The sequence below is a fragment of the Eumetopias jubatus genome, unplaced genomic scaffold (assembly GCF_037043125.1).
Source record: "Eumetopias jubatus isolate StellerSeaLion01/CBP00866 unplaced genomic scaffold, mEumJub1_p1.0 scaffold_2, whole genome shotgun sequence".
NCBI lineage: Eukaryota > Metazoa > Chordata > Mammalia > Carnivora > Otariidae > Eumetopias > Eumetopias jubatus.
In genome coordinates, this window is record NW_028274808.1 from 144,153,862 (window position 1) to 144,166,891 (window position 13,030).

The 13,030-nt window shown below is 39.1% G+C and overlaps 1 protein-coding gene across 1 annotated transcript in view; it reads right to left on the bottom strand.

Annotated features, from left to right (window-relative positions):
* Positions 1-236: 236 nt before the first annotated feature.
* Positions 237-13,030, bottom strand: part of LOC114206713 (alpha-fetoprotein-like) — a 44,599-nt gene continuing 31,805 nt past the window's right edge. Inside the window, 2 exon segments of the mRNA XM_028100580.2 lie at positions 237-284; positions 7,046-7,175. Coding sequence (XP_027956381.2) covers positions 237-284; positions 7,046-7,175 — 178 coding nt within the window.

Below are 13,030 nucleotides of genomic sequence, written 5' to 3' on the forward strand. Positions count from 1 at the left end.
ACCACGTTCTTTGAATAAGGCTAATGTAAAATTTTACCCTCTCACAAGGACAAGGTATGAATGTGGCAGAGTTCTACAGAAAGATGTATCCAAAAATGACAACTTGTATGTAAAGATGAAACCTATTATCTACATTTGCTGTTAGATTGTTTTGATAAGGAATAAAGGAGTTCCTAATTATAAAAAAAAAAAAAAGGCAGATCTCAGTAAAGACTCTTTGTTGACATTTTCTGTAATCATTTGCCTCCCAAGAGAGACTGGCACTTTTCAATCAGTTTGGACCCCTAGAAAAAACAAAAGCAAATAAGTACATCTGTAAGAAAAAGAGAAACAAAACAAAACAAAACAAAACATCTGAACATCTATGATCCCCAAATAGAAAATCTTTAAGACTTACCTGTTATATGCCTGAGAGGGGCTCTAATGTGCCCACAGCTCAAGGTCTTAGACTTTCTCATGACCTAGTCTCTGTGCTTAAGGACTTAACTAACTGCCATGCTTCTCCCACTCTCAGGACCCCAGATTTGGAATCAATAAAAATTTGCTGTTTCCTCACAAAAATTTGAGACTGTTTAGCTGCAGGGTAAAAACAGACAATCAACATCAGTTTCTCATTGCATTTTAAAACTTCCCCAGGCGAATCCCATGCTAAATCATCATATAATCAGGTATAAGAACTCAAGAGGAACAAAATCACCAACATTGATCACAGTATCTCTACTGCCTTCATATATTCATATATACTCGTATTGACCTCTATGCTTTCCAGAAGTTTTCCCCAATTTTTACCCGTATAGTTTTTATTCAAATAAAAGTCATTTGTGGAAGCCCAGAGAAATCAATAAAAGTTAACTTGCCTTTAGTGAAGTGGGAATGGGACCCCTAGAACTTCACTGCTAAGGTTAGCGCATGCACGCACACACGCCCCCTAGGTGATAGATGATTTGCACTCCTAAGAGCTCCTAGCACCCTGTGGGACATGGTTAGAAGTCTGTTAATTTAGTCCTTCTTCGTGCCCTCAAACAGACCACACCTAAATCATCTAGAGACTGGAATTTATTTGTTTTTAAAAAGAGCACCCCAGTTTAAGGTATCTTTGTTCTGTTGGGTTTTTTTTAAGATTTCATTTATTCATTTGAGAGAGAGAGACAGAGAGACAGAGAGAGCATGAGCAGGGGAGAGAGGCAGAGGCAGAGGGAGAAGCAGACTTACCCCTGAGCTGGGAGCCCGATGTGGGGGTCGATCCTAGGACCCCAGGATCACGACTTGAGCTCAAGGCAGATGCCTAACCATCTGAGCCACCCAGGTGCCCCGGTATCCTTGTTTCTATGGCAACCCATGACTTTTTAAATCCATCTTTGTGGGAAATTTTCCCATAAACTTAACCTCAAGACCCTCATATTTAATCTTGTTCATTGGCTCTGAACCTAACAATAGTGGGGTAAGCCTTGTTTCTCCGTATCTGTCCTTCCAGACTTTATTTCATAGTTCCTCAGTAAATTTCTAATTTGTAATAAAAATAAATGTTGGGGTAGGGGGACGTTTCTGGTAAAGGTAAAGTAGAAGAAAGGCATCTGAGAAACTACTATAATAATGAGAAATGTCCTGCATGAAATAAGGGATGATAACGTTACATCTTGAGGCAAAGTCCAAGGAAGATATTGAAATATAAAACATGGACTCATATAATGTAATGCAGGGAAAAGACAGAGGAAACATTTTCCTTACACTGACATCAAATTAGTCACTCTGATTTCCTATCATCCTGGACATGTTGGTAGACTGCTATCATGTCACCTAAGACTTTGGAATAAACATTACCAATTTCTCCATATCCCTGTGACATGCTTTTCAATCCTGTTATTGTTTTAGATACTCTCTGGACATAACAATTTGCCAGTGTCCTTTTAAAATGTATTGTCTCTCATCTCTTCCAATATCCCAGTGCAATCATGATAAAAATATTATTTAAAAAAGAAGAAAGCCTTACTGATGCTAAAAAAAAAATCGACATAAGAGATATTGATGAACTCTTGAGGGAAAAAAAAGAAAGTCATCAGTATGATACTGACCAATATTTCAAAGTACAAAAATAGGAGCTCAGAATAATAAAATGATGATATGTCACAGCAGTAAAAGGCCAGAAAGTCACTGATTTCTGGGTTGCTTTTGGTTCTTGTCTGCTGCCCAGCCTGTTTTTTCAAACTTCCTAAAGATTCCTGTAGCCACCACCATGCTTTCAATGAACTAATCTTTACTTAACCAGAATTTGATCCTATTATTTACACCTAAAGAGCTCCCATTGACATATCAGTAAAAATACTGTTCCAATAATAGACAAAATAATATTTTAAAATGCAAGCACCCAGAAATTTATCTCCCAGGTGCCCATTCTGAAATAATACAGACAGACATACATATGCACCTATATGTTAAGAATGTAGCCCAGCAAACCATAAAATAATTCAAGAAAAAAACATAAAATAGTATTTTAGAAATAGTCCAATTTACCCAGGACAGCCATGAATCAACCCCAGAAATAACTAGATCCAACTGAAAGATTAAGTTAGAAGACTTTTTGAAATATATAAGAAGACAGAATATTCTCTTACAAAAACTATATTATTGAGAACCTGAAGCATTGTAGTGATGTGTTGAAAGTAGGTGCTTTATTTGCCAACATAGAAAAAGAAAGACAATTGGTAACTCTCAAAAACAGAAGGATATAGTAGGGAATCATAGTCCAAATGTGCAAAACTTATGAAAGTGGCATGATTTTCTGCAGCTTAGGTAAGAAAATAGATTTCGTTTAATCTCTACACCTTTTAACAGGGTAAGTCATTCCATTGGTCAATCCACTCATGGTACTCATGTAAATTATATTCCAAGTAAACACACAATTAAATATACTATTTAATGGTTTCCAGTTTTTAGCATCCACTTATGAACAAAGCATATGAACCTTATATTTAATATCCAGATAAATAAACCCAGACAATGTAGAAGTAATAGTATATACAGCTTTAAAAAGAAAAGCTGGCAAGGAAGTCAAAGAAAGTTTAGACACATTAACTATTTTTGGAGAATCATTAGATGCTGACTGGTATTAAAGGGCCAAGAAATAAAATATAACCAATAAAAGAACTAAAAATACTTTTAAATAAATTAAGAAAGCATCTATGGATAAGGTTCTTGAAGTTAGCATAAGTACACTAAATTCATTACATGATGTTAATATTTTAAGAAACTATTACAGTGATGATGGTAATCACTGGAACTAAAAGTGCAAACTTAAAATTGGTTAACTTTTGGGAATGGGAAAAGCACCCAGCTCTTCTGCTTGAACTTTTACTGTATTCACGTATTACCTATATAATTTTTCAAAGCGTGCATAATGTAGTATAAGAAACTGAACATGGTAACCGGGAATGATCTGATCCACATAAGTTGGGATTATCATGCTTCTTCATCTGATCCTTGTTTTTTCTTTGGAAACACATCCAAGATTGCAGTAGCTCTGATACCAGACCCATCAAATTGTTAAGCACAGACACCTTAACTGGCAGATCTTTCCACATGAACCTGTGTCAAGTCACATCTAACAGTAGAACCTCGCTTTTTTTCCATTGTTAAATTTCTTGTATTATTTTCAAAGCATTATTTCAACCTGCCCACATTTCTGCTAATTCATGTTTACTTTCTTCTATATTATATTCTGTTGGTTGATAGAGAAATATCTCAGGCTATCATTATCATTCCCCACTGGCCTGGCAGAAAGAATTTCTGTGAGTCAAATTTTCTTGTTGAACCTGCTGATGTCTACAGTTCGTGTTATTATTTCATGGAATGTGAGATGCCTTTTCTTTGGATGATCCAAATTCACCCTGTGTAGCTGAATTTCTTATTTTTTTTCTTACATATATATTTCAGTTGTACTCTTGCCAACATTCCAACATTGACTTTGGTCCACCCTTTTTCTCCATAGAATTTGGCTTGCTTCTTAAAATATGTCTTCTGTCTTATCTAAAAATGCTTTATCTTCCCAATAGCCATAGCTAGTAAGACAGTCTTCAAACCTGCCCACTTTCTCTTTTAACAGGCAGAACAGGTTCTCATAATCGACTATTATAATCTCAGAAAAGAAAACAAAGAAAACGCCTGTAGGTCCTTGGAGCGGTTAGTCTTTCCTAGCTAACTTGGAACATGCATAGACTGCCAGTTGGCTGAGTCTCTTCACTTCTGGGGTCTTGGTTCCATGGGGGTTTCTGGAGTATCTAGGTATTATTCCTTTGCACTATAGTCAAATCTAGAACCCTTTATTAAACATAGAGGTACAAAGACACGAATTCTTGACAATAAAATTCTAAAACAGTTTGATAATCTATTCCCACATTTTTTGCTAAGCCTGTTCATACACCATAAAGTTATTTTTTTAAATATTCCAGTCTTATCTTTATATTTAATATCCCCAAATTCTTTCCCTTTCTTTCATAAATATGTTATTTCCCCATTGTTTCATTATTTCTGCTACTGTCCTTGGTTCCAGCTTCTCACTGAGTGTTGGGCATATGAAATATGGGGAGGGAAGGGGGAACAGTGTATGATTAGCCACTTGCACCTTAGCAAAGTGATTCTTAAAGTGGTCCCCAAACCAGCAGCATCAGCAGCACCTGGGAACTTGTTAGAAATGCAAATTATGTCAGAGGGGGAGACCAACCATGAGAGATGATGGACTCTGAAAAACAAACTGAGGGTTCTAGAGGGGAGGGGGGTAGGGGGATGGGTTAGCCTGGTGATGGGCATTGAGGAGGGCACGTTCTGCATGGAGCACTGGGTGTTATGAACAAACAATGAATCATGGAACACTGCACCAAAAACTAATGATGTAATATATGGTGATTAACATAACAATAAAAAAATAAAAAAAATAAAAAAAAAAAAAGAAATGCAAATTATCAGACCCCACCCCAGAACTACTGAGTCAGACACCCTGTGGGTGGAAAGTGCTGATTTTGTTTTAGTAAGCTCTGGAATTGATTCTGATGCACACTAACATTTCAGAATCATTGCCTTAGGATAATCAGACAAGAGTAAACTTGACCAAACTTTAGAGATAGTACATAATTACAGATAATAAGCATTTTTATCTGAAGAAGTAATTCTGGCAAATTTTAATGAACATGATATATTCTTCAGATAGCTTCTATTTTCTCCTTTAATTTGGAGGAGAAATCCTAAAAGAAAGTAGAGAGGGGAGGGGAGGGGAGAGAAGGGGAAAATAGTTGGGCTTTCCAACCATTAAGTTAAAGATTGCTGTTAGGCAAAAAGTGTGGGGAAAAACACACAGAAATCTTCCTATCCTGCTACTCACCAATAATAGTTTGAGCAAATAATATTCTTATGCAGGAACACGAATACTTCAAGAAAACTCGCTTGGGAAATCGCAGGCATAGGCCCTTCTTCAAAGTGTTGATCTGTGTGGCTACGGGGTTGTTACTCAGGTGGAAACATGTTTTCTGAATGCTTTACGAAAAGCAAAAAGGCTTTAAAATAAATAAATAGACCCTAGCATGGGTGATTACTTTGATTTTGTGTATCAGCGAGTCTGAAAGTCAGTAAAATTTTTCTGTGAACAACCTGATAGTCAAGAGTTGGGGCTTTGCCGTTCATACAACCTCTGTCACAGCTGTGTCTCAGTCTGCAATTTCTTAATTCAGCCGTTGTAGACAGAAAGCAGCCGTAGACAATACATAAATAGATGGGCACGGCTGTGTGTCAATACAACCTTATTTATATAAACAGGAAGTGGAGTCGATTAGCCCAAGGGCTGTAGTTTGCCTGCCCTTGACTAGACCATAGACATATGATTTTTAACATAGACACATGTACAGTTTAGCTGAATGGGTAGAAAAGAGCCACTGAAGGTAATTAAAGATTCATGAAAATTGTTACCTGCGAAAACATTTCCCTGGGCCACTGCTAAACTTAACCCTGATCCAAAGCATCCCTAGTCTGTTTGCACTATAAAGGCTGCTTTATTTTTTTTACCTACGCTCTTGCATTCCTCTACTCAGATACTATAATCTACTATTTCTGAGTTTCTGTTCCTCACTTCATGCCCCTGGGACAGCAGTTTGTCCTAGGTCCCCTCCATGAATTTTTTTTTTAAGATTTTATTTATTTGACAGAGAGAGACACATTGAGGGAGGGAACACAAGCAGGGGAAGTGGGAGAGGGAGAAGAAGCAGGGAGCCCGATGTGGGGCTCGATCCCAGGACCCCGGGATCATGACCTGAGCCGAAGGCAGACGCTTAACGACTGAGCCACCCAGGCACACACCCCCACCCCCGTGAATTTATGTGAATTTTCTGTGCCACATCCTACCATGATATTCTTAGAAATTTAACTCCTACTTGAAATGAAAATCATTTACTTGTTAACTGTATGCAATTAGATGAATTCCAGAAAACAGTCTGCTGGGAGTCAGTTTGGTGGGTGTGCACAGATACTCTGTTCTGTCATTGTTCTTTCCTCTCTATTCTTCAACCCCTATTCTGATGATCTTCTGGCCACTGAGAAAATGAAACCCTTTTCACTGGTTCCTTAGTTAAGCCCCAAACTACATTTGGTGACTATTCCTGACTGTGTCCCAGAAATTTCTAGAACAAAACTACAGTTTGCCCAGACAGGTTTTTAAACTGCTATTTCTTTAAAATTTCATGACATTCCAAGGACACCATTTCTCTACAGTTACCCAAGTCTTCAGTCCATCCTCCCTCCTCACACCCCGAATCCTAAACATCTCCACTCCATCTGGTGTCCTGACTCTGGTATTCATCTCTATCTGTGTCTAACCCTGATCGTTTCCTCAAGTAAACATAAATATTAACATACCCTAAAGCTGAATATAATCGATTACACCATTCCATCTAGACTGTGATTTTCTCCGCATTCACTCACAACTGGAATGGAGAACTTTTTTTTTTTTTTTTAACTTCAGTAAATCCTAAGCATGCTAAGAGAAAAGACAAGGAGACAGAGATACCTCTTCTCGGAAACACATTTCACTTGTCTCTGTTTGGCAGCACTTCACTAGGTGGGTGAAATCTGCAAGCATCGATTGGAACTGCATCTCTGTTGCATATGGTTTCTGCTTCACAAGGTTGCTGAGGAACCTGAATCAGAAAGGAGTGGCAAAAATACAGGTACACCCTGAGTTCTAGAAGACCAGCTTGCACACCTGCCTTACTGATTTAAAGCTAGACACCACCCACACCTCTTGGTCGCCCCCACTCTGATGGTTAGAAGCCCGGAAAATGCTGTGCTGTGTTCACAGATTTCACACTGCCCATCTCCATCTTCGTGTTTTGCCCAACATATTTTTCTTCCAGGACATCTCTTTTACATAATTCATACATTAAATTTAATTATTTTTATGTAATTATTACTAGGGTAAAGATTTTTGTTTTCTATTTTCATTGCATTGGATGGTAAATAGATGATATAGTAAATTAAATCATTTTTCCTATAATATTTTGTTATGAACATTTATTCTGAACAACTAACTTCCAAATAAATATTACAAGTGTAACACAGCTGGAAGTTGAGGGTCTTTCATACGTTATTAATGATAAGCCAACAAACCAATTTCAAACTATAATGGTTTGATAATCATCTCCAATTTCCTTCACCAAAGAGTTTCCCCCACAACTGTAGTTTCAACCACTTTGAATATTCAAAAGTGTATCGTGGTTTCTGTCTCTCTAGTTAATAGTATTCCCAATCTTCCAGTGTTATCTCTTCCCTCTTTCTCTCTCTCTCTCTCTCTCTCTCTTTTTTTTTTTTTTTACTGTTTTAGACCAAGACAGATTTAACCACAGAGCAAATAAGGCATGAGGGGTAGGAAAAATGCACATTAATCAGTATTTTACTGTTTAACCAAAAACCCTTGCTTATTCTTCGTTTTCACATTCAAATTGATAATACCCCATGGCCTTATTTGTGCCTTGAATGGGTATAAAAGAAAATATCTCAAAGCTCTAAGTAGCTATTTCTCTGATAATTTAAGCCAGGGGTCCAGTAAACAACTGCAGATAGTAATTATTTTAGGCTTAGAAGTATAGTGTTATAAATATATCATATCACAAGACAGAAAACTCCAAAGCTCCAGTTGCCTGGGGTGGGCTGCTCAGTAGGCAGGGGGCAGGCACAGTCTGTGTCCTGCTGTCATCAGTGGGGGAAGATGGAGGGGAGGGACTAGCCAGTGAAGGGGGAGGTGCCCGCTGTGGTCAGTTTCACTCTCTGCCCCACACACGCCCTCCTCTTCTCCCAGCTGTCTCAATGTGGGCAGCTGACCCAAGAGACTCGCTGAGCCATTTGACTCCTGGACTAAGAGGCCACCACCTTTCACTGCCCAGCAGTGACCAACAGCAACGTCCCCAGCATACAGGTGGCACCAGCTCAGGCACTGTGCAGCAGTGAGCATGGTCATCTGCACGGAAGGCAGGCACCGGGAGCAAAGTGGGGGACATGGCTAAAGCAAACTTGGCCCTCTGCAGCTCTCAAGACCAGCGCAGTCGAGCAGTGCCCTAGGGACCTACAAAAACAGCCGCGCCCAGATGCCCATAGCATTCCGATCCCATTAAACAACAGAACAAGAGACATCCAGCTTAACATGGTAGCCCACTGGACATGCCTCTTTGAACTTGCCATTTCGACTCCACCCTCTCCCACCACACCAACCTTCACACCCCCACCCTGCCTTGAGGATAGACAAGCTAAAACAACAACAGGACTAAAAATATTGGGAAAGCACAAGCTACTGATTTTTTTTTTAAGATTTTATTTATTTATTTGTCAGAGAGAGAGCACAAACAGGGGGAGTGGCAGGCAGAGGGAGAAGCAGGTTTCCTGCCAGGGGCCTGCCAAGCAAGGAGCCCGATGTGGGACTTGATCCCAGCACACTGGGATCATGACCTGATCCGAAGGCAGATGCTTAACCAAATGAACCACCCAGGCGCCCCACTAATAATTTCTTTTCAGAAACCACCTCAAAAGGAGGCTGGTTTGAGGAATACATAATCATTGCCCCTCAGCTGCCAGACAGCTGAAAGAAGTGAAGAGGTTTTAACTACTCCCATGTTTGCCTCTAACTCTAAGTCCTAGGAATCTAGGGAGGGAAATCAGATATGGGAACAAGGACTTAATGTACAGAAATGCTCATTGTCAAAATGTATACTGGTTAGAAGTTGAAAACAATTTTCATGTCCAGCAATAAGGAATGGTTAAATTCATTATAGTACCCAGATGGTGGAATAGTACCATGCCATTAAAATGTGCTTTAGAAGATTAATTAGTGAACAAAATGCATACATTATAATTTTTAAAAACTATATCAAAAATAGTGGCAACAGCCAACGTATTTACTATGATCCAGGCAATGTGCTGAGAATTTATATTATCCCGTGTAATATTGTCAGTTACCTTTTTAATAAGGCTCTATGTCATCTCCATTTTGCAGTTGTAACCATGATTTCAGACCCCCTGGGAATATTACAGTTTGGGACATATACAGCAAACCAGTGAGGTCAGCCTCCCTCCCAGAAGGCAAGAGGATTGGGAACCACTTGGGAGAACTCCTCCTGAGACCAGAAGTCAGCCTCACAGACTGCTACCCAGTAAGAAAGGCTTGGTCAGTGGAAGACGGGAATGATTTCGTGGTTCCCCAACTGAGCCTTCATTAGACTCATTTCTGAGTTACATGGGATCAGGATTCCTATTTGAAAAAGTGCTGTAAGAGAACTTTCACTGAAGTCCTGCTGACTATGGAGACATACACAGCACTGCCCTGGGGCCCACTGCAAGTGGATGATAATCCTGGGGGTCAGGGGAAAGGGGTGATTTTCTTTTCACGACAAAACAGAACACAGTTTTGTCATTTCAAGGGACCCCATCTGCAGCCGAGCAGGAGACAGCAGCACCTGGAGGGCAGAATGGTACCCAGGGGCCCAGGAGTGGTGCCAGGGAGAGCATGCTTGGAGAATTCCTGAAGGTCAAGGGAGTTTCCTCAGCTCTCCCCTAAGCACAGACTCTAGGGATAATTGCCGGAACCGAAATTTTGTATAAGCAGCTAGTCACAAGATTGTGCGAAACTTATTAAATATTAGAATCATAGACTGATGGACAAAGGGCAATTGTGGGAGCGTGCGCTTGTAAGCATGTGGGACATTATATATTCTTATACTACACATATGTTTACAATGGGCACCTCTGCGGTGTTGGAATAAAAATGTTATGATTTTCTTCTCTCTGTATTTTCTAAATTTTCTGCAATGATTCTGCATTACTTTAATAACAGAAATCAATATTTTAAAAAGAAATAGAATAGTATAAACATTGTTTTCTCTCCGACTCTTCTGTACACAGTTAATCTTCTAATTAGACCTAAACTTGATCTCATTTGAAAGAAAATGCTGTACTTCTTTTTAAGTATCTCTGTATAATTCAAGTTTGTATGGTTAGCTATATCATCAAACTAGTTTCCACTACCTTTGAATAATCATTATCAGTTTTTAAGAAACTAATTAGTAAAAGTGAGAAATATAGGTTATTTTCCACTGGAATTTGGTGGAATTTGTCTTAGAATGTATTTTCCTACAAAAACAATATTACTCATGATGCTGAGATTCACTGACCAATCCTTGAAAGCATAGGCTTGCTAAAGTCCCAGGTAATAGAAACTACCTGTCATGCGTGCCTATACTGTGGAAATACCCATCTCCAAACTTGTAATTGGGGCTTCTATGATCTGGCTTAGGGGATTCAGCACCGAAAGGGCAGGAGATAGTACAGGAAGGGGACAGAGTTTACTACTAGTTCATGCAGAAGCTGGACTTCTCTTTCCTTCTTTTATCATAAAAAGGGCACAAACTTTGAAGTCAAACTTACTTTGGTTCAACTAGATAGTGTGATGGTGAGTGAAGTACTTAACCTCTCTGACCTTTACCTATAAAAAGAAAATGTGAACACCTACATTACAAGGGAATTGTAAGGACCAAAAGTAACGTATTAAAGGGCTGAGTACAGTTACTGGCATACTCCAGGCAATAAACAATGGCAAAGATAATAGTACTGATGAATAATTATAATAATAATAGCACATCTTGTTTCCATTTCAAATTATCGGTTGTTTCCAACCACGGTCTTCTTCTTCCCTGATTCTCACAATAAATGGTACATTGTCACAGCTCTTCTCCTATGTATTCATTTATTCATTCAGCAGATGATTGATGAGCATCGTCATAATTTCCCTGAGGATCTAAGCTGTAGATTCAACAGTAATAGAGAAACCTAATGGGAGAGGCAGGAAAGCTCCCTTGTCTATACCCTCTTCTCTCACTTACAAGCTGTGGGATCCAAGTGATTCCAAGGGATTGGATGGCTTGGCCCCTCCCAAGCTCTCTAGTCTCACCCCAAAAGTTTCTGTCCCTTCCCTTACTTATGCCTCAGTCACACTGAACCACTCCACTCTGCTTTCCTTTTTCCCCTGCTGGAGGGGCTGATTTCCAAATGCACTTCCCCAGAGGGACCAGTAGGGGGAAGACGAGCAAGACCGCTGGGTTTCCCGAACATCAGCCAACAGCTGCTTATTTAAACCCGGAGAAACATCCGAATTGTACTGGAATAGGCAAAGGGAAAAAAGTCTCCCATTATGAGAAGATAGAAGGTCTGGGAATGAAATTCAGAGCAGGGATATCAGGAGGTCATGTTATTCCTCCTTGGAACTCCAGACGTAAAGGCGGTCATTTCTACAACTGGGGACTCTGTGACACTTAGAAGCTGGACTCCCTACCCCCCAAAACTGTCAAACACTTGTGATCTGCTTGCAGTTTATTTACCTCTCCTGCCCACTTCCTCCCTCTCCACCCTGATCTCCTTACCTACCAACCTGACCACTGTTATTTAAAAATAGTTCCCTTAATTCTATTTTTTAGCTTAAAATTTTTAATTTACCTTTTTACGTCTTAAATCCTATTTCTAATTCAGTACCATCAACTTGTTTTCAGTTTTTCACTTCTATGATATTAATCTTTCATTTTCATTAAATTTACCTACCATTTCATTTAAAGTACATTCTAGTCTTTGTATACTTTCTTAAATCTTTGCATTTCAACTCAATATTTTTAATTGGATTTTAATTTTTTTTTACTTTGAACTTCTATTTCCCTTTGATTGTCTCTATCTTATTACATGATCTCAATTTCTACCTTCTCTTCTACCTTGCTCAATTTTTCTTTCCCCACCCGAAGCCCCTTCACTGGTTTTTTTGTTTGCTTGTTTTTGCATTTATGCTGTGATGGTCAGCCCGAATTATAAATGTATAAAAGCCATAGAGAGCCCTTGCCACTATCCCAGGAAGTAAGGGTTTTTTTTTTTTCCAATTTGACCCTTGACTCCTAATATGGATTCTTGCAGAATATTCCAGAAATCTCTACTTTAACTCTTTCTATGCTACTGTTTTCTCCATATAGAGAACACAGTGAATTCACTTGAACAGGGATGATTCCTAATATTTCATACTTTTTATTATCTAGCCCTTATCTAAGAGCTCAGTGTTTTGTTTTATTTTATTTTATTTACTTTTTTATTTTATTTTATTTTATTTTGAGAGGGAGAGAGAGAAAGCACAGGTGTGAGTAGGAGGGGAGGGGCAGAGGAAGAGGGAGAAAGAGGGAGAGAGAGAATCTTAAGCAGGCTCCATGCCCAGCACAGAGCCCCGACTGGGTGCTCAAACTCACAACCCTGAAATCTCGACCTGAGCTGAAATCAGGAGTTGGACACTTAACCAACTGAGCCATCCAGATGCCCCAAGAGTTCAGTGTTTTAAAAATTATAACCAATACTATGATTCCTTGATTAGGGCACACTAAAAGCTGTATGTTGGTAGTTAAAGCATATGTGCTTTGAGCCAGATAGCTTGGGTGAATTTTCCAGCTCAACGACCTATTTACCTGTTGCATGATCTCATACC